At 50.0% G+C, this 22,065-nt stretch overlaps 1 protein-coding gene across 1 annotated transcript; it reads left to right on the top strand.

Moving 5' to 3' along the window:
- The first annotated feature begins 6,073 nt into the window (after nucleotides 1–6,073).
- Nucleotides 6,074–19,287, top strand: WNT8B (Wnt family member 8B). The gene is made up of 6 exons (XM_063338753.1): nucleotides 6,074–6,190; nucleotides 13,012–13,045; nucleotides 14,333–14,471; nucleotides 15,861–15,986; nucleotides 18,017–18,159; nucleotides 18,585–19,287. The coding sequence occupies exons 1-6, from the start codon at nucleotides 6,132–6,134 to the stop codon at nucleotides 19,140–19,142; spliced, it is 1,059 nt and encodes a 352-aa protein (XP_063194823.1). The 5' UTR covers nucleotides 6,074–6,131; the 3' UTR covers nucleotides 19,143–19,287.
- The last annotated feature ends 2,778 nt before the right edge of the window (nucleotides 19,288–22,065 follow it).

Genomic DNA, 22,065 nt, shown 5'->3' on the forward strand with positions numbered 1-22,065 from the left:
GCCTGGTGTCGGTAGAAGACTGATCAGCTGCCACGGCGGCTCGCCCTTGGGAAGCATGCTGCAGCACCCGAGTGGCGCACACGAGTGCTATGCTGCATCAGAGAGCTCACGTCAGGGTGCTGCTGGCCCTCCACCCACAGGCACGGCCACCAGCGGCTTTGCAGCACTGCTGTGAACGCTGAACCATTCACGATCCTCTGTAAAACAGCACCCTGAGGCCTCAGCATGGGCTTGGTCTGGAGAAGGAGAAGGTCTTTTTAAGCCCGGGTACCCTGCAGAGCATGTTGTCTGTGCTGGACATGGCAGTGCCCAGCCCAGGAGCGTTTCCCCGCACGCCTGTGGTCCAAGGATACTCTTCAGCAGCAGCACTGAGCCCCGGCCCGGCTGCAGCCCGAGCCGGGAGCACCATCTGCCGGCTGCGGAACAGCGAGCGGGCTCGCCAGAAGGATAAATTACAGGGGAATTCGGAGCTACGTATGCCGCTGCACGGCCATCAGACCGTGTAGCAAGTTAGAGATGAAAAAGATCACAGGATTGCGGAAAGCCCTCAGCTAAACCGCCTCCTGTCTGCATTACAAAAGGGACTGCAAACCAATCAGTCTGTCTACACTAGAGCCGGGCAAAATCGCCTGGGTGAAGGATATCCAGTTGTAAATCGGCTGGAGCTATTTACAGCTTGCGGACGGTTTCAGCTAAAAAAAGATCAAAGCATGTCACTGGGCAGTTTTCTTAATAAAAGGGCTTGATTTTTTTCAGTTTGAAATGCGGTTTTGTTTCCAAATATTCCTGATAATAATAATATTGAGGGGAGCATAGGGAGCCTAAAAGGGAAACAAAACTTATGTCTCTGGTGCAACAGTGGACCCATTTAAGCAGTTCCCAAGCAGATTCCTCAGGTTTGCCAAAGACCCAAGCTAGCAAGTATTTATTTACACCATGCTGCTGAGCCATCTTCCTGCTTTACCCGCCTCATCCTTTGGTCCACTGAGTTCCACACACCTCTCAAACCTACAGCCCTTTCCCCCTCCAGCTGCTTATCCTTCTGGCCAGTACAGAAGGATATCTCTGCCTGCCTTTTTCCCTTTTTTTTTTTTTTTTGTCATGCCCCGAATCTGCATGTGCAGGGGCCAAGCATGTTTCCCCCTTGCAGCAGAGCCCTCATGGATGCTGAAGAGGGGCTCCTTTTGCAGACCCACACACGTTGATGCCTGCGACATTTACTCCCTATGACCGTGAGCTTGTCTGTGTTGGCCCAAGCAGGGCTCTCTGAAGGACGGTGGCCATGTCCAGGATGAGCAGTAGCACGTGGCCTGGGCTCCTGGTCCCTAAAGGGCCATGCTGGGGACCGCTGTAGCTGCCACTCTGCATGGGAGTCTGGCTTTCCTTCAAGGCACAGGGGGACAGGAGCAAGGTGTGGCTGGCAAGCAGCCAGGGTATGTTGCTAGACCTGGGAGCTCAGTATGGTCCCTCTCACCTCCAGGGTTATCTCACCTCCTGCCATCCACCCAGGAATGTGCTATGACTCGCTTAGTCCTGCTTGTCCTAATAACACCTTCCTGGAGTGCTATACATAATTTCCCTCCACCCTTTTCTCCAAGCTGATCCTGCTTGTCCTTTAATGGCACACCACCTCCTCGCTTTTCTTTGATTTTCATCACCAGATACCCCACCTCAGCACTTCAGTCCCTTTCCCTCTCCCAGCCCTCAGCTGCCTCGTTGGCAGGTGCTGGAAAAAGATGCTCAAGACCAGTACTTGCTCTCTGGACTCTCAGAAGAAATACTTTTTCGGCCAACACAGCGTGAGCCTGTGCAAGTTACTGCAATGGCAAGTCAATACCATTCAGAGGGAATATCCTCTAGTACTGTAACTGAGAATACGTGATAGAGGAATCATCTTAGCCCAGGCTAACTGGACTGAGCTGGAGCTTTTGAAGTGCTCTAAGCTCACTTGCTCCAGGGCACGGGCAACTTCTACATAGCACAGCTAAAGAGGCTGTTGCCCTAGAGACCCTTGAAACTGGCTGCCTTGAACATCAGACTAGTCAGATGGAGCCTGGAGCCAGCCTAGGGCATAAGAGGCTAGATCTATCCCCAAATTGCTGCCTGGCTCCAGGCCTCAGTTTTGCATCCTGTAAAATGGGAAAAGCGGGGAAGCTATTTCACTGAGGCACTTTGAGAGCTGCAGCTGGAAAATGCTTTGGAGATAACCATGCCTTGAACCGTGAACCAACCCTCTGCAAGATTTCTGGCCCTTCTGATGTGAAATAATTTTCACTGGATGTGTCCAGCCATGCAGTTCACTACAGTAGGTGAGGATTCCCTGAGCATGAACCATGAGGAGAACCTGCTAACGTGAGGATACACTCAACATTGGTAAAGCACAAGCAGACCTCACGGGAGACTGCTCATCACGCGTCACCCATGCACAGAGCAGCATTAGGGAACATGAAGGTTACAATGAAGAGGTCACGCAGCTGTTTGCGTATCCTGGTGCGTCAATACTGTCTTTAATGGCACAATCTCAGATTGATATAGCTAAAAAAAAAATAATAGACAGGCTTCTGGGCATACCAGCACCTTTCCTGCCTTTTCAGAGCAAAGGCACTCAAAAAACCTATTTGTTTTTTCCAGTGCATATCAGTCAGTCTAATAAAAGCTATTAAATTTCCCCAGCCTTTGTCTGCCTTTGTTTCTGGAACCACTTGACTGTAGGAGCAGAATAGCACAGGGCATGTTCAGGACAGGACTGGAAGCAACACTTACACTTTCATGGGGTGCTGGGGGATGTTTTCAGAGGCGTTAGACACTATTGAAGCCGCACATAGGTGGTGCACAAGGCAAAGCTGCAGTAAAGTCCGCTGAAATCTGCTTACTGCACTGGGAAGCCAAACCTTCCTGAGACTTTTTCAGCTCTTTCAGGGTGCTCCCGAGACAAGATTAATTTCTTTTTGTTTTGATCTCATACCTTCTGCATCTCTTTTAAAATAAGAGACATCGAATTCCTTCTTGACCTTTTTAAATGGCCACTCTGTTTAAAAAAAAAATAAAAAAATCTGTCATTTGGGCACTTTGCATTGACACCAAGAAACTTTTGAGATATCTGTGAGCCAGACTTGGAATTTTTACACCCATTTCTTAACCTCATTTTTCATATCCATCAGTTGCATTGGTACCAGGGTGGAAGGCAGCAAGAGTATTAGAGGCTTTATTTCCTAATCTTTCTGTGATTACTTGTACAAGCTCTTTATTCAGATCTTCTCTGTACTCTGGAAATTAAACCTAGACATCTTATATTCATGGTTTTGGTATGTTTTTTTTTTTTTAACAAACTAGAACAAATTACCATAGATGATGGTAGGTTCTCTATCTCCTGTTGTCCTTAGACCCCGTCTGCTGTTATGGGAGATGAGCAAACAGTCAAACACACATTACAGCACTCAATGCAAAGGTCAGTAGAGATCTGTATTGGCCAACATGTCAGATGGGATAATTTACCAGTCCTTCTAGCCATAAAATGTATTTTAATGCTTTCTGGGCTCATTTTAGAAAATTTACAGAGCTTTTGTCAGTAACAATAACAAAATTTGAAGGACATTATAATACAATTCTGCATCCCATTTCTTCAGAGAGTATCTCATAGAGTCTATTAAACAGCCTTTGAGAGCTGTAATTAAGTGCTTTGAAACGTGTTTGGGACAGTTTTGTTTCAGGCTTTGCCTCCAGCTTCTTTGGCTTGAAAAAACATGCTTGTTTCCAGGAAAGGGACTATTGCATTTAATTGAAATTAGAAGTTGACTGGGGAGGCTGCTGCCTCTGAAGCGCCCTGGTGCTGCTGGTGCTTCTGTGAGCTTGGAGGAGGACCTGGCTGTCTTTTGTAACAGCTAATAAAAGAATAAATTCCTCCTCTTTATTTTGGATCCACCTACAGTTATTTTTTTCCTCAATTTTGTAATCCCATTACTTAATTTGTCTTGGAGTAAACAAAAAAAGCTCACCCCAGCAAACCCAGTGATGTCCTTCCTTTCCAGTTGGTCAAGATGTGTCTGAAGTGCTGCGTGATTTCAAAATGCTGTCGCTGCTGGGCCCGAGGAATGAGAAAATTCCAGTTCAAGAGCCCTGAAACAGACATGTGGAGACTTACAAGAAACAACTGGAAATTATTCTTTGTCCTGCCATGGGAAATGGATGCCAAGTGCAGGGTGGCAGCATCCCCAGTGTCCCACCAGTGCTACCCCAGTGGGGCAGAGCCCCCAGCAGCCCCTCAGCTCCCTTGGGGCAGCCTCTTCTGGCACAGGGAGCGCAGCCACCCTAGCCGCTAAAACCATGCTAAACATCACAGCATTAGAATTCTATTTCAATATAAGAAATAATTTAAATAAATAAAGGATTTATTTTTCCTACCTTTCAGTTTCTGGCATTTATCTTCTACTAGATAATTTTTTAAGCTTTTTCTTAGTGTATGTATCACCTCGTTTTTTAAAATATTCACAGATCCAGGAGGTGGGGCTTTAATTGCTGTAATAGGATGCAGCTGGGAGGCACAGCTGGCCCTGGGATCAGTTGATGGCGGCTGCGTTTTCTCCTCACCTTGGTGCTTCCAAACCACCTGGCCACCCTCGCTGGCTGGGTGGGCAATGCCTGGGGCAAAGGTAGAGTTTTGCCATCAGTGCCTGGTGTGCTGTGCCCTGCTGGAGCTCCCTGGCCTGTGCAGAGCCAGTCTTGGCATGGCCAAAGTCTGGCTGAGAGCAAATCTCTGCCAGGCAGGTTTCCCTCCTTGAGGCTGCATGACCCAGGGGGGACATTTTATCCACTTGAGGTGGCCCTGAGAGAAGCTCAGCCTCCAGCCAGCCTGATGGCACAGCCACGGGGTCTCACTGCCCCTGTGAGACAACTGCTGCACCCTGGGTGAAATGAGTTTGACTGGTCTCAGCCCGTGTTTTAGCTGATTACGTCCACAGCACCTAAATGAGCTGTGCAGAGAAGATGGTGCTATGGCTCTGGGACGGGGTGGTGCAGCTGGTCCTGTTGACCTAGGGCCTGTCAGAGCAGCTGTGGTGGGCAGTGTGACAGTAACTGGGATGTCCTGCATGGACAGCAGGCACAGGCTGGATGCACTTCTAAGTAGCTCCAGCAGCTCTTGGCCTGGGATAAGCCCTCACTGAGAGACAACTGACCCTCCCAAACCAAAGACTCCCTCCTGTGGACTTCATAGGAAACCCCAAAAGCAAAAAATTAAGGGTGAAAGGGAAGGTTTAGTCAGAGGCCTTTCTCCTGGAGTGAGGGTGGCACGTGGCAAAGAGGAGATGGGAAGAAAGAGCAGGTCACTGTGATGAAGGAGGAGCAGATGGAGGTAGGAACTGGCCCCAGTTCCCCTTAAACTCCTGGGGGTGTCTGGGGCAGAGACGATGTTCATGTATCTGTTTCCCAGCCTTCTCCCTGAAGCACGCTGCGTGGCCTCCAAGCAGCGGGCACGGGCGACCCCAACCCAAGGCCGCCATCCCAGAGCACCCATTGCACCCCGGCCCCAGCAGGGTCTCCAAGGTAGGAGGAGGTGAGGGCAAGCCAAAAGCAGCCCTTCCAGTTGCCTTTGCGGGGGATGGAGAGGCAGGGCAGTGCTGGTGGAGATTGAATCTAGTGATTACTTTAAGGGATTTGCTGTCTCTTTCTTTATCCCTCTCTCTCTCTTTTTCTTTCTTTTTTTTTTTTTTTGTTTTCCCCTTTTCCCTCCCTCTTATCCCTTTCGTGGTGCATTTGTCTTCGAGGAACCTGGGGTGTTCTTTTCATCAGTTCAATCTCTCTCTGGCACTTGAGTCCTGATTGGCTGAAGGACTTAGGGAAAAAAAAATCTTTAATTAAGTAGATAATCTCTTCTTAGGAAGTTCTGCGGCTCCATTTCACCAACCCCCTTTAGCTCTTACTTTAGGATTGGTTACCCTTCGCAGAAGTTGGGATTCAAGGGGCATACGCCTCTTCATCACACCAGGAGCGCCGGGTAGAAAATAACTCCATCCCTTTCCTAATTTTGTTGTGTTTCTTTTTTTTTTTTTTTTTCTTTTTGCTGGTGGTGGTGGTACCCAAGGTTTTTTTTTAGGATATCCTTTCTCCCTCTTTATTTGGATTTTATATTTCACATGGACCCTTATCTGGGCATCTTCTTCCTCACTCCCTTCTTCCAATCCTGCTGTGCCTGGTGAGTATCGAGAGCACCTCAGTCTGTGTCACAGGCAGGTGCTCTTCCCGGACACCCTAAGGAAATTCCTCTTCACCTTCCTAAATGTCCCCTTTTTTCCACTTAGCTCAGTTCTGGTCTTTAATGGGACCAGATACTTTACTTAGTCCCAACACACTCACTGTCAGAGAGGTTAGATCTGAGCAGAGAAAGTCCCCTTCTTCCCCCTTGCCCCCCAACAGTAACTCGATGGGCTAAATCCTGAGCTGGGGTAAAACAGTAGAGGAGAGCGGAAGATCTAGCCCCTCATTTCCAACTGGGAAGATAACCCAATGGCAGAGCCAGGGATTTCTGTTTTTCCAAAGGCTCACAGTCTGCTTGTCTTAATCAAATCAGGTGGGGCTTCTCTCGCACTCCCCAAAGAAGACAGTCCCTGATTAAGAGCTCAAAGCCAGCAGGGGTGAGTTAGATCCACAGGAGCATCACTCCGGATGAGCAGCCTGAGACCCAGACTCCTTGGCAGGCACAGGGTCAGGATTACACACGTCTGAAATTCATGTATTAGGATTTCCTGGGGAGACACTTTTGGTACGGAGATTGCTGCGGCTTGGATCCCGACACCTGGGTCCCATCAGACCAGTCCCCCCGTGCACAAACCAGCTGTCGTCTCCGGTGGGCCTCTTGCTCTGTCCTAAGAGTGCTTTTACATTTATTTCCAGAAATGTTTTATAAGGGTGAGCAGAAGGAGATTACACTTGCATCAAATCTCATATCATTCCTTGGGGAACGTATCTATCCCATGCTCAAATAGAGATGGACTCAAATGACCTGGTTCTGTAGGCAATTTTTTCCTATGTGATTTTTACTCAGTACCCCAACTTTATTCTCCATTCCTGTAATGCCCTGGGGAATCTGCTCAGTGGGTTACAGGCTTATCTGTAACAGCAAGGAAAGTCTTTGGCCGTTCAATTACTAATATCCCTTGCCTCCCCCGCAGCAGATCTCTAGGGTTATTACCAGGGATGGAGAAACCAAAATTGCAGAAAGAGAAACTCAAGCGTAATTGGGAACTCAGTCCTGTTAGGCTGGGAGTGAAATTTTTGTTCTTTCAGAGATTTTCTGCTCCCTTCATTAAAAGAATGTGCAACAACTTGTATATGTCTAAATATTATACAGTAGCAAACTCAAGGTAAAGCTCCCTTCTGCAACAAGGGGAATATGTCTGTTATGCGGAGAGGCTAGGCAAGAACTCATGCTGATTTTATTTTTCTTTTTCTGTTCTTCCTGTGTATGTCTCTCACTTTCCTCAATATAGACACGTTTATAATACATTAAAAGATTAAAAAAAAAAAATCATCATTTTAAAGAAACAGTCCAAAGGGGAGAAATTTCAGAGCGCAAAGTAGAGTTAAATACAGAAATCCCAGGCGTTTTCAATGCAAGTTGGATGTCTAAATTCCCTGTCTGCCTTTTAGAAGCTTTTATCTAAGAGAAAAGTTTAGAGATCAAGATAGCCCTGCTTCTCTCCACATGTTGCCCATGGGTCATCATTTCCCGAGAGAAAGGAAAACTCCAAAGTTTATTCGAAACAGTCACATTACAGACCCTGTCCCTTAACTCGTGTGGAGAAAAAAGCAAGGTTGGTGGGAATCATGCAATAATCATGCTTGCAATTTTTGCTGGTCTTCTTTATCTGATCCAACAGCTTAAAATGCAACAAGATTCTTCTTGTGATTTAATCATGAGAATTGGGAGCAGGGGGCAATGTAGATCAACAATAATTTTTTTTTTATATATATGTGGCCACTTCCCTCCTCTGAGTGTGAATTAGATTCTGCCGTGTCAGCTAGGTTGAATGGTCAGCGTGTTTCTAGATATGCAAAATATCAGGGTTGCAGTTAGGAACTAAAAACCAAATAAATGTAGCAAGATAGAGAGAAATTAAGAAAAAAAAATAAAGCTCCAAATGTTAATGAGTTGCCTCCCCGTCTCTTATCCTGTGGGAATAATGTAAAAGTCTCTAATGCGGCAGCTTGTTTCTAAATGTTTTTTTACACTTCAGCTGTGAGATTGCCTTTAGTTTCCATTGTCACTGGTTTTCTAAAAAGTTGGGTGAGTTTGTACCTGAAAACAAACTCAGATCCAAAGTAAAATTGCATCCATTTTCTGTATTTGCAATAATGACAGTAAAGAACTAAATATAGGTTTATAATTTTCTAAAGAGCTGAACCAGCAGCACCGTAGCATGATAAGGTGTAAGGTGATAAAGTATCAAACAAATACTTTAATGGGAGATTTGATAAGGCTCTTGGGGCATATTAAACTGAGGAGTGGGGTGCTGTTATTTGTTAAAGTTGTAGCTGAGCAGAAATTATCAGAGGCTTATTAGTATTTGATATGTGTAAAATATGGGACAGCTGCTTGGCAGGGTTATTTGGTTTGGATTCAATAAAACTACGATAGAGAACTGCTGCTATAGATACTCATTAGCTTTGAGGTAATTCCCTTGTATCGGATGCAGCGAAAATCACTTGCCCTTGATTTGCTTTTTACCTGGATGCACAGAGTTGCAGTGAGGGAGCCGCACGCGCGGCCCAGGGCCCTGCACGGGCTGGGGATGGGGCTGAAGGACTCAGTGGGGCTCCTCTACCTCTGCTGAGGTCTGTCTCTGCTCCGCTTCAGTCCGTGTAATGCTGTCCTGGAATTTGAAGGTGGAGGGAAAGGGGTTTAGAAAGCTAGAAACCCAGAAAGATTTGTTGGAGAAGAGAAATAATTTCAAGCGTTTCCTTTCGTGTGTGTGATTTCAAAAAGTTTTAAATCAGTGTGGTGACACCCAAGTCCTGGGAATCGGGCTGGTTTACACCCATTGTGGATGCAGTTGGCTGGTTAGTTTAGGATTGCATTCCGCCTTCCTTTATAGTGGTATGGAAAATTAGTAAAAATAAATAAATGAATAAAAATCACACTACAGAGACAAAAATAAGAGAGATTCGTTTTCATAGTGATTCCTATTCGCAGCACAGAGATGACTGTAGTGGCATTGTCACTACATCCGTGGAACAAGTGGCTGAATTACTCTCTGTCCTTGCTGGAGACTATATTCAGAATAGAGACACATTTTTTCTTAGCTAGATCATATGGGCAAAGACAAAACACACAGAGTTTGTCTCCATTATTATCTTTCCTTCCCTCTCAGCATAAATAAGAAAAATCCCAGCTACCCTCCAGCCACACGACAGCCCCTTCTGCAGCACACAGCACCCTCATATTCAAACTGTCCCGTCCCCCCTTCTCCTGAATCCACTCGCAGCTGCAAGAGTTAAATGTGGGGGGTCAAGTGTACCCGTCTAAATGAATCCTTTACTTGTCTAAGTCCTACAAACCCGCCCAGCAGCATGCCTGCCTGTTGATCAGAGAGCTCAGGGAAAATGCCTTCTGTCTCTCAGACTTAATAAAAATGTTTAGAATATCCTGCTGGGAAATTGCTACTGTACCATTTGCTCAGCTGCAGATGGTGAATTGGCATATCCTGAACTTGGCCTTTTTGTGAACCTTGAGTTTTATCCCGGGAGGAACAGATCCTCTGCTTCAGTGCAGTTATGTCAATTGACACCTGCTAACAGGCTGGTTTGCTGCAAACCCTGAACTTGGGGATTACTGTCCTCCTCCTAAAGCCACCCTTGCAACTGCTCAGCAAGGGTTTGAAGCAAATCCTTCTTGCACACTGTGAATTTGGCTTTTCCTACCCAGGTGGGAAGCAATGATAAGAAAAAAACAAGATTAGAGAGGACTTGCAATTCTCTAGATCTTGCCTACACAGGGGCACTCTACCAGTGTTTTCTCACAGCTGCTACCAAGGTCCTCAGATTCACATTGACGCCATCCCGAGTGTGGTCCCCATAGCAAAGCGCTTAAGGTCAAGGCAAAGGACAGGAGGGAAACCAGATGGAAAAATGACTTGTTCAAGCTGCTACCCAGTTGCGTGAGGATGGGGACCCATGGAGCTTACACGGTCTGAATAGTCCCAGGTTCATGGCCCTGTGTGATTCAGGTCACCCGATGCTCTAATCACCCGGCTACAGATGCCGTTTCTCCAAGTCCCAGGAAATATTTAATTAGCTGTACAATGCAGCAGCAGCTCCCAAAGGAAAATTCCTCGGCAAAACAGCCATCGACTTCGTGCTAAAGTACCCATGGGGGCTGGAGCACAGCCGGGTCTGAATCCCAGGCCTGGAACAAAGGGAAAGGATCTCTTGCTCTCTCAGTGCCCTGGCACAGCCCTCTCCCTCCCATTGTGACCCAGGGGAATCTTTCCCAGCACAAGCTTCATCAATCTGGATGCATTTCCACCAAAAAAAAAAAATAATGTTAGACTTGCCAGAGTGAAACTTTGCAAGCTAGTTCTCTCAACTCTTCCTAAACTGTGAGTAATAGCAAGGTTTTGAGGTTTTGACCAAGCTATACCCTGTCTGCCACAATGTCCATGGCAGGGCTGCAGCACAGCTACACTTTGTCCCCCAGCTTGGGATGGCAGTGCCTGCTTTTGCCTGTGCTTGAGCCCACCCCGCAATGCCCCCGCAGTCTCCGTGCTGGATTTGTAGCACAACAGGACAGTGCCTTTCTCTCCCTGACCAGGGACATCTGTAGCTCCAGACAACATCACTTGAAAACACACAGGGAGAAAAAATCATACCGTAACCCACACCTTTCTCCCCCACATCCAGTGAAGGTCCACCCCGCTGCTGGGATTTTCAGGGAATGGAGGGGAGCTAGAAAAGCAGAAAGCTTCACTGCATGCCTGGTAGCCCAACTGTGGAGTGGAGCATCCAGCTCCCGTGGAAGGACAGAGTGTGGATTAAGGTTCTGCAAAGGCTCGCTGAAAAGGAGAGGCACCCTCCACTGGGAGACAGCCAGCATTTGAAGCAGAACATTATGTCAAGAAGAAGCTGAAGAGCCCAGCCTCTCTCGATGCATGCTCTAGCTTTTTCCCAATCACTCACTGCAAGGTCTGAATCCACTCATGACACCTCTCTGGCCTCAGTGTCCTTCCCTTGGGATAACAGCACTCACCCATCTCTTTGGAGTGCCGGGGTGCCTGCAGGGAACTCACCAGAAATGGTGATGAGGGTTATTTTTGCAAACCTGGAGAGACTGGAATGAGGTGTTTGTAGACGAAACCTCCCTCCACTTACTTCATTTCTGGCTAGGGACAGTTGGGGTTGGCTCTTGGGTCTTTTTAAAACCTTGGTCCTTTCTGCCAGTGCACAGCTAAGCTGGATTCACCCAGCCATCCGCCAAATTCCTAGGGCTTGTCACTGCACCATGTGGAGTCCTAATGCTGACTGACCGTTTACACTGAAAGAGCCTTTCTTGCTGGAGAAAGAGACTCAGACCGGCCAGCGTTGGCTCTGCTCTGCAAGCCCCTGGGGACAGGGATGGAGGGCAACCATGCTGCCTTGTGGCCCTTGGAGATTCCTCCTTCACAGCTTCAGTGGGAACAGACATTTTCCTCTTCATAAAATGAAGGAGGGGGAGGAATGTAGCATGTCATGCAGTTACCTCCTTTCCCTTTTTTTCTGCAGGGGCAGAAAGCTGTTACAACCTAGGAGACATGAACACCTCCAAGAGCCCTGTCTGCTGTCCCACCAGAGCAGGGCTTTGGCCAGGCAGGGATAAGGCTGTGGGCTTCTTTGGTGATCCTTTAGAGACCTCCTAAAATCCTTGATTCTGCTTCAGCAGACCCTCAGCTCATTCCCAGAGTTTGCTATTTTGTTTTTTCCACCTGAAGGTGAGAGGAATGGGTTAATGCCATGGAAAGCCACAGGCAGGGAAAAACCCGGGGCCAGAAGAGTGTGAAATTGGCTATGAAAATCTTACATTCAAAAATAAACAAATGCTAGAGGTCCTTTCATTTTCCTTGCAATAGCCTTAGGAAGAAGACCCACATTTTGAGTTTTTCCCCTTCCATACAAGAAGTAGGAATTACTGACCTAGAGAACAAAGAGGGGGATCATGAGACTCCCAGAGCAGAAGGTTTCAGGATCCTGCTATTTAAGATTACTAAAGCAGACTCTGGCATTTTCAGTAGAACAATTCTCCATTAATAGCAGCACAATTAAGTGTTTCACAGGAATACTTACAAACGGGCACCTTTGGAAACAGTTCATCTCAATTTTTCATATTTCACTTGGAAAACACCGGAAAGTTTAATTTTGGCTAGGACCAATTCACACATGCCCCCACTCCTCCCCACACAGCGCCCATCAGGATAGGGAGGATGAGCGTGTTTGAGTTCAGCCGTCACCCTAATGTGACCAAGGCGGGAGTGTGGGCAGCCAGAGCTGGCACCACAGGAAAACAAGGGACTGTGATCCAGGGTGATGCTGTCAGGACACACACTGTGAGGGAACAGGATGTGACCTCCTTCCCTCAGCACGGTCCAGTGGGGAGGGCGATGCTGGGACATGGCCCAGCTCCTGGGGCTGGGGGCAACACTACCCTAAACTAAGCTGAGCAGCAGCTGGGTAAGGCAAAAAGCAGGAAAGCACTACAAAAATGAGGGATTGGTATGAAGGGCAGCTGTGCGGGGAAAAGCAAAAGGAGGGGGTGTGATGGGGTTGCAGCCTAGTACAGCCTGGTTGGGGGAGTGGGGCTGGGGGAAGGAGAAGGCACCGTCCTGGCTCGCAGGGAGCAGCGAGGAGAGACGGGGGAGAGACCAAAGGTGCCTGCAGCCAGGAGACAGGCAGGCTGCGGGGGGTGAGAGGGGAGCCCGGGGATGCCTGGCATTCCCCAGGCCCCTCCGCCGTCACCCCCTCCCTGCTGACACTGTCTCTGTCTTCCAGGTCAGTGAATAATTTCCTGATGACGGGCCCCAAGGTAAGAGAAATCCCTTTGATCTCTGTCCCTTATTCCACTAAACCCGGGGAGGAGAGGGAGGGGCTCCTCCTTCCCACTACTCTCCATCCAGCCTTGGCCAGAGCTCCCCCCACCCCCAGGTTTCGTACAACAAGGTGGAGGAGGGCCAGGAACAACCTGCTATGCGCTGCAGCTCCTTGGGCTGTGTCAGCCCTAAGCAAAGCTGGCCTGGGGTCTTTTGAAGCTGGTTGGGGCCAGATTTTGGAGATTGTCTGCTGGCACCAGCTACGGCTCTCACCTGTCATCTGTTGCTTGCTGATGATCAGGTTAGCATCAGGACCCACTTTCGTTGAGCTGGAAAGGTACTTTCTGTAAGCCCTGCAAAACATACTTCCCCGAGGAGCACAACTGGAATTGCCAGGACCTTGTTCAGTATTTTTGACCCCCTCTCCTCCTTGCAGCCCTTTTTTATTTCCTAGCCAGAACCAACTGTAAAATTCACCCGATTTTTGTTCCTGGCTATTCCCCAGGAACACCTCCAAGCCGATCTAGCTCTTGCTACAGCCCTCAGTGCTATGGTGGAGCGACCTTGCCCCAGAGCACTGGCGGTCCCCCTGGGACTGCAGCGAGGGAGGCAGCAGGCTGAGGCACCTGCTGGCCTGGAGTTCCCTGTTCTCTGAGAAGGCGGCTCTGCCTCCTCTCATGCTGGAGAGATAAGGGGCGGGCTGGCACATCTCCTAACCTGGCTAACAGCCAACAGCTTAGCTTTCTTCCCCTGGGAGGCTCAGGCTCTGACCCAGCACAGCAGAAAATGCATTTGCTGCTGCTGGTGGCGAGCTCCACTCCCCAGGGGAGCCAAGCCTAAGAGACCTCCAGCTCTCTACAACTTGTCTCTGTAAAATGGCATGCAAGTTGTTTTCAGTTGAACGCCAGCCCCCTCGGGAGCCTGAGGCCATGTTCTTCCTGGTGTTTTGCACTGTGCTTCTCCATCCTTCTAGGGCCCAAAGCAGCAGGGCCCACAATATGCAGCTCAGGGCAGGAAAGCTACGCCTGCATCAGCCCCACCTCTGCGTGGGGAGCGGCTGGGGCTACACCAGCTTTGCAAAACTGCTTGCGATGGAAACTAGAGCTGCTGAGTGACTCTCCTGAACCCTGGGAGTAGCCTGGGGACATTCTCAGCCTGTTGCCCACGGGGCTGTCCCCGCATGCTGGCCAAAGCATCCTGACTTGGTTTTGCAAGTTAATGCTGGGGGGGGCTGAAATGGGGCACACATTGTCCCCCCTCCTGACCCGCTGCTCTGCTCCTAGGCCTATCTCATCTACTCCAGCAGCGTGGCGGCCGGGGCACAGAGCGGCATCGAGGAGTGCAAGTTCCAGTTCGCCTGGGACCGCTGGAACTGCCCTGAGAGGGCACTGCAGCTCTCCAGCCACGGCGGGCTGCGCAGTGGTAAGGAAAGCATTGGATACCACTACTGGGACCCCCTCACTACAGGTTAGAGCCCATGGGCTCCTCCTCTCTTCCCAGGTTCCTCCTTTTCCTCCCCATACCCACCTGGGATGTGCCTCTCCCAGGAATACCCCAGAGGGATCTTTCCAGGAAGCCCCCTTCACCCATCACGCTGGGATCTAGCTTCAAGACAAGGCAGCCTCGCAATGCCAGCATGGTCTCCGGACCCATCGGGCCCCAGCTTGGGCAGGACAAGAATGTCCCACCGACCCTCACACCACTGCCTCCCCACAGAGATGCACCACCACGACCTGCAGCATGGGCTGCTGGACAATTCATGCCCAGGTGGTGTCTCTCTCCAGGGTGTCCCAGGGAGGCTGAGAACCAGCACAGAATGGTGGGGTGGCAAGCAGAGGGATATGGCTAAAGGGAGCAGGAAAGTGTTCATCAGTGGCTGTGCTGTGGCCAAGAGGCAGGAGAAAAGTCTTCCCACAGCTTCCAGATGTCAGAGTCACCTTGGGCAGAAATCCAGCACCCATGACCTGTGCCACTGTAGGGCATGGGGCTGTGGTCATTGTCACCGTATCCCATTCCTTACCCATTTGCAGGTGCCAGGAAATGTTTCAGTGCATGCCTGGTCCTCTAGACCCGTATATGATGCCGGCCTGAGCTCATACCTGCCCTGTGCAGGCAGGACCTGGGTATGGAGGAGAACCTCAGGCCTCTGGTGGGACTGCAGCAGACGAGGGACCAGGGCCCCAGGCAGAGGTGCGCAGAGCTTTCAAACCAAGGCCTTGAGGAGGCAATTGCAGCACAAAGTAACACTCTGGGACCCTGGATCCCTGAACCGTTCCCATCAAGGTTATCTGCTCAGATCCAGACCTTGCTAGTATTAAATGAAAGCCAAAAGCTCAGTGAAGTCAGCTGATGATCACCACACTGACCCTGGTCCATAGGTAAGGTCACTGCTCTGAGCTCTGGCAGTGTCCAGCAGAAGATAAGGCTTTGGGGGCTGTGGGAAAGGAGCTCTTTGATACTTGGAGAAGGCCTCTTCCCCTCTGGGGTGTATTAGTGAGATGTGGGGGACATTTGTCTGTTCGCGCTGTATCCCCACTGCTGAGCTCCCACAAGGACAGCCAAGAGCTAAACTCATCCACATCTTTGGAAATGGCATGAGTCAGTCTGGATAAAATTTGGGAGCTTCTGTCTTCATGCAGTTCAAGCCAAAACTAAGCTAATCTGACACGTAGGGCCTCCTCTCCATCCCACAAAGTCCTGCCCGTTGCAAATCTCTTCCTACGCAACCTCCTGCATGGTAGGAGTTGTTTCTTACACTGGTCTCAGTGAAATCTTTAGTACATCTGCTCTCCTTGTATTCCCACTTGACAGCAAACCGAGAAACCGCTTTTGTCCACGCCATCAGCTCTGCGGGCGTCATGTACACCCTGACCCGGAACTGCAGCCTGGGGGATTTTGACAACTGTGGCTGTGACGACTCCCGCAATGGACAGCTGGGTAAGGAGCGACGAGCTGCTGTCCCTCTCTCACATCCCAGGCAGCAGGTGACAGTTCTTCTCTTCTCCTTCACTGAAGCCTGCAGAAATAACTCCTCCTTCCAGTCCCCACACCTGCAAATAATGCCCAGAGCAGAGCTTTGCCTGGCTCAAACCAAAGTAGCTCTGCGGAAACTTATGGGGCCATCTCTAATTTACACCAGCTGAGACCAAGCCCTTGATGTTTTCCATTACTTTCTAAATGAGCAGGAAAGTAGAAGGCAGTTGCAGTTTCCCTGGTTCAAATAAAGAATGACTCTGTTTAAGCTGCTGGAGGGAATCACTATCATGCGTGCAGAGGAGAGGATCTGATGCCATGCATCTAAATGGCAGGTCTGGTTAGAGCAGCGCTCATCAGGGCCTCCTAGGGTCTGCAGGACCAGGGTGGCCCCAGAGCAGAACGACCAGGAGGGAAAGCAGGGTGGCATTCACAGACCCCTCCAGCGTTTGTCAGGGTGGCAGGGAGAGCACAAACAGGAGAACCGCAGTGGCAGCAACAGCCTTCACCCCGTTCCCGTCGCAGCGGTACCCAGCCCCGCAGGCGCTGAGCACCCGGGGGTGGGGAGCCCCAGGCTGCACCGCTCCAGCTCTCCGCTCAGCTCGCACAGAAAACATTGACATTTCCGTCTTTTGTTTTGCATGGGAAGAGGTCAAATTTCAAATTGTCAAAATCTTTTAAAAGCCATTCCCCACCCAGCTGCACTGGGCAGTTGGTATGTGTTAGTTTATGACAAACTCCTCTGCAGTTTTCAGTATTTGGTAATTTTTTTTATTGGCTAATAGTTTTTAAAACAGCCACTGCTTAGGTGTCCGAGGTGTGGGATAACCCAAGCAAAGACTTTTGGGCAATGACGCACCAAATTTTATCTTCTCTGGAAAACTGAGTTAGTCATGCTACACTTCTTTTCTCCAAAACATATCTGGTTTTCATGAAAATTTTCCATTGTGAACTTAAAACCTTGGAAGGCAAAGGAAATTTTTGGGCTTGTCCAAAACAGCGTGATTCAATTCTAAATGCCGTTGCGCTGGATCCAAGTTGGTGAAAGGTTTCCATTCTCCCTTCACTCCCAGCTCTTGATTTGGACTTCATCATCCGCTGCAATTACCCACCTCCCATGAGACACCCCTGCCTTTCCCTGGGAGAGGGGACTGCAGTGCTCTGGGCGAGGGCTGGGCCTTTCAAGAGAGGCACCAGGCCGTTAAACCACAACTCCCAAGATGTACTGCCGAGGCACGTTGGGGTCAAAATGTTCCAGATTTCAAGTCTTCATATAGAATTTGGCATTGGTCTCTAGGAGGAAAAGAGGCAAACCGCATGACGTCTTTCTAGTCAGCCAAGCTCAGTTATCAAGCTCCCACGCGGTTGGGAAGAGTACCCTCCACATCTTGCTGTGCAGTTTCCCAGTTCTGTGCCGAGTCCTTTGTTTCTTTATGATCATTGGAAAACCAGAGCCTTCTGAGATACCAAACTTCATCCCAGGATTCTGGGCGCAACAAAAAAGAGGGTCTCCTGGATACATGTGTGCGAGGCTTGGGTTGTTTCCCGGCGGAGGGGAATCTGTTCCCCCTGACCAGGATGCTTCCACCAGTTCACTAATCCACATTAACTAGATGCTGGCTCTACAAGTTAGACTGAACCAGTTCAAGTCAGGGTTTGAAGGAAGGTGATTAAAGACCCAAAGCCTTACCTATATGGCTGATAATGCACGATAATTAACAGCTTCTGAATCCAGCTCTATAGAAAGGCTGGAAATCCCTGGGTTTGTCACACAGGACCTACCCCTCCTCTGCCTGCATGAGCCACCTCCTAGCCAGGCCTCAGTAGAAACAGCATGAGCCCAAGGGGAGGGAATTGGGGAGTATCATGAGGCAAAAGGCTGGATTTGCCCCACAGCCTCTGTTCCCTCCCATCACTTCTGAGACCCTTTCTTGTTGCCAGAGCCACAAGCCAGGCTGGTTCCCTGACAGCACACATCTCATCTCCTTTCCTAGGGGGGCAAGGCTGGCTGTGGGGAGGCTGCAGCGACAACGTGGGCTTTGGGGAAGCCATTTCTAAGCAGTTTGTGGATGCCCTGGAGACCGGACAAGACGCCAGAGCTGCTATGAACCTGCACAACAACGAGGCGGGTAGAAAGGTGAGCCCCTCTCTCCCTCCAGCCCTGACAGAGCATACCAGTACTCAGGCCATTCACTGTGGAGTCACAACTTGCTGTGGCTAAAAGCACGTGTCCAGAAGAAACAACTACCCCGCTGAGGAGAAGGGGATGGCAGCAGCACTGACATGATGGGTGGTGGTTGTTCTAAGGTAGCAAACCTTCTGTGATTACACCGTTAATGGCTTCCTGCTGTCCCCCTTCTCCCAGCTCGAGTAGGGGAGTACTGTGGAGAAGCAAATCTGCGAGCTTTAATCCAACAACCCTGGGCAGGACTACTGTGGAGGGGGAGTAGATGGCAAACCCCTCCACAGGCCTGGAGCCACATGTCTCCATGCACCGCAGCACAGAAATGACCCCTCTGGGCCTTTTCCTGAATCCCCCCTCTCTCTCTCCTCACCCTGTAGGCCGTGAAAGGGACCATGAAGCGGACTTGCAAATGCCACGGCGTGTCAGGGAGCTGCACCACCCAGACCTGCTGGCTGCAGCTGCCTGAGTTTCGGGAGGTGGGCACTTACCTCAAGGAGAGGTACCACAAAGCCCTGAAGGTGGACTTGCTGCAGGGGGCAGGGAACAGCGCTGCCAGCCGGGGTGCCATCGCCGAGACCTTCAGCTCCATCTCCAAGAAGGAGCTGGTGCATTTAGAAGACTCTCCTGACTACTGCCTGGAGAACAAGACGCTGGGGCTGCTGGGCACGGAGGGCAGGGAGTGCCTGAAGAGGGGCAAGGCGCTCAGCAAGTGGGAGAAGCGGAGCTGCCGGCGGCTGTGCGGGGACTGCGGGCTGGCGGTGGAGGAGAGGCGAGCCGAGATGGTGTCCAGCTGCAACTGCAAGTTCCACTGGTGCTGCGCCGTGCGCTGCGAGCAGTGCCGCAAAAGGGTCACCAAGTACTTCTGCGTCCGCAAGGAGAAGCGGGAGCGGAGCGGGGGTGGCGGGGCCAGCCGCAAGCTCAAGAGAAAGCCCTAACTTGCCTCTGCTCCTCCATGGCCCTGTCTGCCCTCCCCCTCTCCTGCCCTCCCCATCATCCCCCGGCACCATTTCCCTTTGGCTTAATCTTGTCTCATTCCCAATGCCCCCTCACCGGGGCTTGGGCAAGGCAAAAGAGCTTGCATGAGCCCCTAGGCCTTGCCCATACAGGGCAGTGGGTGATGACTTCTGGGAAGACCCTCAGGTGTTGACAAAACAAGGAGAGATTTGGTCTCTTCAACCCAGAGTCACTCTATCCAGTGACTATGGTTTTTTTATTGCTGAAAACACAGGTGGTGTGGGTGGCTCCTGCTCTTTTCAGCTTGTCTGTTCCCCAAACAAGCACCTGCTCTGGGCTTTTGAGTAGGTGAGATTAACACTTAGGAAAGCATGAGGAAGCTGAGATGGCACCACCAGAGTTGGGCAACTCAGAGTGGTAATCCCTAAACTAGAAGAGGCTTCTAGTACCCTAAAAAAAAAATAGAGGCACTAAAATAAAGTTGTTATTGCCTTTTATTAAGCCTACACTATGAGGGAATAAAAAAAGCGTGCAACTCCTTCCTGCAGCAAGCCAGCCTCCAGGAGGCCCACAGTCTCACTTCCCATCCTTTAACAGCTTTGCTAAGCTCTCCAGTGTTTTATTTTGCATTTGAGATGGCAGCAGCAAGACTGAAGCTGCTGCTTGACCTGCCCATTAAACAGCTGTCCAAAAGAGGAGTCCCATCACTTGCTTTATACATGCTTTCTCTGTATCTTTTAAGCCTCCAGGTCTGGTCTCCCTTGTCATGCCAGCATCCCTGCCAAAGCCCTTGATTGATGCCATAAAGATGTCCTCACACTTCTCCAGTCCCTCTTTCCTCCCAGATCTCTCCCAGAGAGGAGCTGTCAGCTGAGCCCATTCCCCACCTCCTGGTGTACTTGCCAAGCACTCTTACCCTGTCAGCTAACTAACTACTTCCTCCTAGTCTGAGAAAATAATGTCAGTTACTATTTAATGGTGTTGTAAATAGGAAAGTGAAGCACTTTGAAGTTTAATTTATTGCACAGTTACTGTGATGTATACATAACAGTTTTTCCTCTACCGCTTATTGTATATATTCTATAGGCTAAGTAAGCAGCAGGAAGATTTGGTCGATGCATCTGTTCCCTTGCTGCGGTTGGGGTAGGGAGGGAAGAAGCTGTCAGCTGCAGGACCCGGGGAAGCTCACTGCACCATCACAGTGACGTCCCCGGGGGCTGCGAGGTTATTGTCTGCTTTGCTGTTTGAAGTGTCCTTTAGCCAGATGAGAAGCCAGCAGAGCTATGTTGCTGGCCATTGGACCTGTCTTGTAGCCAATATTTGTAAACCAATAGCCAATGCAATAAATCAGTAGCCAAGTGCTTGCAAAATGCTGTTGTGTCTAAGTAGTTGGGTGGGGTTTTTTCATCCAGTTGTGTGTGTGTATGCATGTAGTTACAGTTCTGGAGGCTAAAACTCAGGCACTTACCTGTCTGTTGAGTATAAGAAGAACTGACCAGTTGTCTCCACGCAGCACAACCTTGGCCTCTACCAAGAGGGGAAAGGGCCTGCTTGCTCCTTGAGCTTGCTCGAGGTTGCATCCAACTGCAATGCAGCTGCCAGGAGGAAAGGGGGTGGGAAGGTGGAAGACAGGGGCCCTGTTGCCCTCTTCAGAGATGATACATTAAAGACACTCAGCAGTCTGTATGTGTGTATTTATGAAATACCCCCTCGATTCTAGGACTACTTCGTTGGGGGTGGGAATTTGGACCTAGGGCAAGCCGGGGTCTCACCAGAGCAAGAGTGTTCATGTCAAGCAAGAATCTGGCCCTTCAAAAATGGCAAGAAACATTGTCCCATTCTCAGGGAAAACTTAAACACTTCCACTTCACACACAAACCATCAGCTGTTTGCGCAAAGGTTCTTATTCATACAAGGACCCTGCCCTTGGTCTCCCGTGCATCTCTGTCAGCAGTTCCTCCATCTCCCTGTGGTTGGAATGCATCCTTGGGCAGGAAAGCATTGCAGGAAAGCATCTTGCCCAGCAGGGAAAGCTCCAGCACGGGCTGGCTTGAGGACCACTGCAAAGCAGAGAAGACAGCTTCTACCCCCTTGTCCTTCTGTGCCCCCCATTCCACAGCCAGCTGGAAATGTAAGAAAAGGAAAAGATGTGGAAGCTCTTTCCCATTTCCTCCCTCTCCTCAGCACATGGTAGGCTGTGCTACCCCCCTGCTGACATTATTGCCCCACACGGTCGAAGGCTGTGGCACAGCCCAGGACGTGCCTGCTGGGCACAGTGACGCCTGTGGGTGAAGCAGACACGCAGGGAGCATTACGAGCATGAGCCCCACCGTCGCACGCTTCTTTCTCTGAGAGAAAATGGCGATACCGCAGCTGCAAAATGTGCTGACCTCAGCAGCGGGTCGGGGCCGGAGGGGTCCCCCCTCCCCAGCGCAAGGAGCCCTGAGCTGTAAAGGCACTGCAGCCATTGTGCGGCGGGATTGGATGCTTCCATGTATTCATTTCGGTTTAATGAAGGCGCATTCCTCAGAGGAGAAATATTTACATTCAGCTTCCCAGGTGGTCACCTTCGCCCAGATGACACACAAACAGGCAGCCCCCCGCTCCCTTTTCCAATCCAGACCTCTTTAGAGGGCTCGGGGAGGAGGGGAGCAAGGGGAGGGGGGCTGCTGGGGGAGCAGAATAGAGAAGGGAACAAAATGCTAATAAATTAGCCAGCCAGCCCTTTTCCCCTCCCCTCTGTGGAGTCAATGGAAAGTGTCATTTCACATGCTAATCCCCCTCCGCTCTCTTCACAACACCTTTTCCGAAAAGTGTTTGGGAAAAGTCCTTGTGGCCCGTTTACAGCTCCCTGCCGCTTCGGATTCCTTCTTGTCTAAGGCCGCGGCCCCCGTGTGGGTCTCT

Source organism: Chroicocephalus ridibundus, chromosome 6 (assembly GCF_963924245.1).
Source record: "Chroicocephalus ridibundus chromosome 6, bChrRid1.1, whole genome shotgun sequence".
Classification (NCBI taxonomy): domain Eukaryota; kingdom Metazoa; phylum Chordata; class Aves; order Charadriiformes; family Laridae; genus Chroicocephalus; species Chroicocephalus ridibundus.